Source organism: Crocodylus porosus, unplaced genomic scaffold, assembly GCF_001723895.1.
Source record: "Crocodylus porosus isolate Cpor-Errol unplaced genomic scaffold, CroPor_comp1, whole genome shotgun sequence".
NCBI classification, from domain to species: domain Eukaryota; kingdom Metazoa; phylum Chordata; order Crocodylia; family Crocodylidae; genus Crocodylus; species Crocodylus porosus.
This window is the reverse complement of record NW_017728947.1, coordinates 58,630,317-58,634,462: the sequence shown is the minus strand read 5'-3', so window position 1 is coordinate 58,634,462 and position 4,146 is coordinate 58,630,317. Positions and strand designations below refer to the sequence as shown.

Here is a 4,146-nt window from a genome sequence, read left to right as displayed (position 1 = left end):
TATGCAACTGTATTTGTAAACTTGCTGCAACCATAAATATTGACATAAAAACAACTTTTCAGAATTGCATGCATATCATGGCCCTCTATGGATGGAATATGAGACTTTCATATCAGTCCTCTTTAATGTCAAATTGTTTCTTGCTGGGAGTTCCATTTTCATTAGCACATGTATAGGACCTACTTAAATCAAGGAGGCAGATGGCTGATTTCGTGGGCAGATCACAGGGCTAGCAGGTATTTTTGTGGGCTTATCATGGTGCCCTCCCACACCTCTGATTGGCTGAGGGGCCCTGGTGGCCCCACCCCTCGCTGCTGATTAATGGAGTGGGATGGAGTCATACAACAGGCAGCCCTATCAGCCAATCATCAGCAAGCGGCATGGGGCAGCAGCCATCTTGGTTGCTCCCCTTTGTACCAGCAGCCCCCATTTCCCCTTCTACGCCAGCCATGAGGACTACTGGCTCCCACTGGGGAGGCAGCATTTTAGTTTTAGTATGTTTTTCTTTTTCTCCTCAGATTTTGCAGACATTACCCAATTTTGCAATTTCTGCAAAATCCATAAAATCGTGAATTGAATAGGTCCTTACACTACAAATGGATAACTGTCAGGACTGTAGGTCCAACCCTGCCAGCCTGTAGAGAGGCAGGACTGAATTCAGAAACAGGAATATTTAGGAAGAGCTATAAAAGAGTCCATTCATAATGAATCTGGGATTCACATGGACTAGCTGTGAACATAGTCTGTTGTTTAATTTTCTGTTCCAGTTAATAGAATAGTAAACAAAGCTAAGACTTTGTCTTCAGGCAGGACATTACAAAAATTTAATAATTATTTATTACTTACCCATGCCTCTCTAGTTCTTTGAAAGTGATCATTTAAATAGTTACACATACCCCTTATTGTACTTACGTGGTACAAAAAGTTCAAAGTAAAAATGAATGGAAATCCCTAGATTCGAAAATTTCTTACTTTTGGGAGGAATTCAGAATCACAAACCACACCCAGCTCTGAAAAACATCACCTGACTCTGATTTTGCCATGAGTTGAGCCAGAACAATGGACTCCAATGCTCCTTACCAACAGGGAATTCAAACTCTTATCCAAATTTTGAAATTAGTTCCAGAGTTTCTAAAAGAATTAATCATAGAAAATAATTTTGCTACCGACAGTGATCCTACTGATTCCAATAAACAAAGAGATACCAAATAGATTTTTTACAAGCGTCATTGATGACATCCCTTTAAAATGTAGTTGTGTTATTTACAATTCATCTTTGTGACAAGGACAAGCCTTTGTGGTACACTGGCCATAGTCACTGGGCTTGACCATCATCCATGCAAACTTGCACATATGGTCTTTGTTGCAGTCCTTTTGCCAGTATATAACATTCCTGCGATTTAGATTTGCTCCAGCACAAGCATCGTACCACCAGCCTCCACCTGGAATGCCATTGTACTCTAGTTTAGCACAATTTTGAAAATAGTTATCATTGTCTCTGTCTTTGGTTGTGAATTTCTGGTTGTCATGGAGATAAGCTTCTGTGTCCTGCGTCAGAGCATCCACAGCATTACCTTTGTATATACCAACCCTTATCCTGTATTGAGACTCTTCATTTTCAATGTAGAATGGGTCATACTCTCCCCATTTGATTTCAGCATTTAGGTCTACGAGTTTGACTCTAAGTGTATATGGCCTTGAGCTGCTGGTTAACTGATGCATGTATTCATTCCCTAACCAGTAATTGTCATGAACTGAGCCAAAACCATATTTGTAATCCTGCCAAGTCCTATCAAAATCCACAGTACTATTGGCTGTAATGTGCTGGATTACTGTCCAGCCACCGTCTTGCATATTACAGTAGACAACAAAAGGATCTTTCATTGGCTGAATGACATAAAGACCATCTTTGGAGTTTCCTTCAGAGCGTTGAAAAATCTCATAACAATCCCTTGGATATTCTAAATAGAGAAAAGAAAGGTATGTTTCAAATAATTCTTTGCTTAATTAGTCATTTCTAAATAGTTGACTGCACCCTCCAGAATGTATGAATGTTTGTTCTATTGATACGTGAGCAGAACATACTGAGTACATCTATGTGAGATGCTAGGGCGACGTAGCACTGGCAGGCACAAACTGTGACACCTATGCTACTGCGCATTAGCAATGAGTACCTGCTGCACCCTAGGATCAGAAATGACCCATGTGCTGCTGGGATTGTGCAGTAACAGCTGTTACTGCGCAGTCATTTAGTACTTACTTTAGCAAGTGCTAAATAACTGTGCAGTAACTACTGCACAGTTAGGGGCACATGCAGATGTGCCCACTGTGGCCATATACTGATGTCACACAACAACAAAATGTGGCCCTTTGTTCCTTGTATTTGGTACCATCACTCTGACCAGAAGTTAGCAAGAAATCAGTACTATAAAACAGGAAAACAAATGGAAATATATTTCTTTTTTCTTCATCTCATGTATCACAATCTTCAGGCTGATGGGTTATGTATGTAGTGGGAAAACTTGAGCAGAATTAAAGCAGTAGAAAGGCCTTGGGTGTACACCAAGGTGTATTTTCAGTGTAAGTTTTTGTTATAAATCATTCATGGAGCCATAAAAAGACCTTTGATTACACTCATACTGTTTTCAAGCAGTTCTAAGAACCAAGGCATAATCTTTGAGCTAACTCTGGGACTGCTAAAAAGCCAGCATTGATATATATAATCAATTCCTCTTTTGTCAAGATAAGCATTATTTAGTGTCTATTTCATTATATGGTGACTCAGTCATGAATTGGAACTGTACTGTACTTCACTGCTCTGCTATTTTTCTATGAATAATATTGAAAGGAAACCCATTACATTATTTAATATTTATATTATATTCAGTGAAATACTTAACAAATTGACAATCTGTGTGAGAAAAATGCCTACGGATCACTAGTAATTGACTACAACAGTTCCAGGGTTTTCAGTCCTTCACTGGCTTTTTACTATGCAGTTTTGACAATGATTGATAGGAATTAGGGTGCAGTGTATAGAACTGAATTGGTTACTATGAAATTGAGTATTCTACTTCTGGGAAACTAAGCTAGTTCAAGCGAGCCGTGTTTTCATGTTCAGGAGAGCCACACACTCATGTTTTTCAGACTCTTAAACAGAAAAAATCTTACCACAGCAAAAATGTTAAGGTTGCAGTTTAAAAAGGCTTTCCTGTTGCCAAAGTCTCTACAGATATATGTCCTTGACAATCCTAGTATAGCATATAGCTATGGTCCTTGTTTCAGATAAGTTTATGGAAGAGAGTTCATATAGCTTGTTTAGTGGTACCGACACTTTCTTAGCTCTGCTGGAAATATCTCACTTAATACATGTAGGGTTGCATTTGCCTCTTTCCCAGCAGCAGCATCTTCCTGTAATCAGTTTGTATGTCTAAGTCTCTCTTCTCTTTTACCATTTCCAGCTGATGAGACCCTAGTTTATAGCAGAAAATCTTTTTATTAGTCCTTAAGTGCAGGACCTGGTACTTTGTGCTATTACATTTTATTTGATTTCTATTACTTCACTCCTCCAGGTCCTGATATTCCAGTCCTCCTTTTTGTTGACAGTGCCTCCCAGATTTCATTGAACTGCTCCTACATTTTAACCAAAATAATTTAACTGAAATATTTTGTGACTGCTCCATGACAGAGTGTACTCAAGTCTACTGGATACAGCATTAGGCTGGGAGTTGAGGATGCAGGTTTAAATCCTCCTACCAGAGGAGGAAACTGAAATGGCCTAATGACCTGCTGAAGACAAGACAGATGGAGGAACTCCTAGTTTGTAGATCTCGATGGAGCTCTGATGTGAAGTTTCTCAGCACTGTTAAGACTTAAGCAGTTCTAGTCATACATAGAGGCAGACAGTTAAACAACCAGAGAATGTCACAGACAAAAACACTGTTTTCTATGAACTTGCAGTGTCTCTAGGATCAATTAGCAGCTGATTAGGGGTTTTGAGACTCTAAGTTAGGACTTGGCACATCAATTGCATTTATTTGGCCTTAAGTGCCTGTGGGACAGATTCAGTCCACCAGGCAATTCCATCCAGCCCACAGGGCCTCTCCATAAGCTGTCTGTAAGCCCCGGCCCTGGGCTGCCCCTCTA

The 4,146-nt window shown here is 39.7% G+C and overlaps 1 protein-coding gene across 1 annotated transcript in view; it reads right to left on the bottom strand.

Moving 5' to 3' along the window:
* Positions 1 to 511: 511 nt before the first annotated feature.
* The window catches only part of LOC109321602 (fibrinogen-like protein 1-like protein), a 7,972-nt gene continuing 4,337 nt past the window's right edge, over positions 512 to 4,146 (bottom strand). Inside the window, exon 3 of the mRNA XM_019552339.1 lies at positions 512 to 1,961. Within this exon, the coding sequence (XP_019407884.1) occupies positions 1,264 to 1,961 (698 nt within the window). The 3' untranslated portion in view covers positions 512 to 1,263. The remainder of the gene's footprint in view (positions 1,962 to 4,146) is intronic.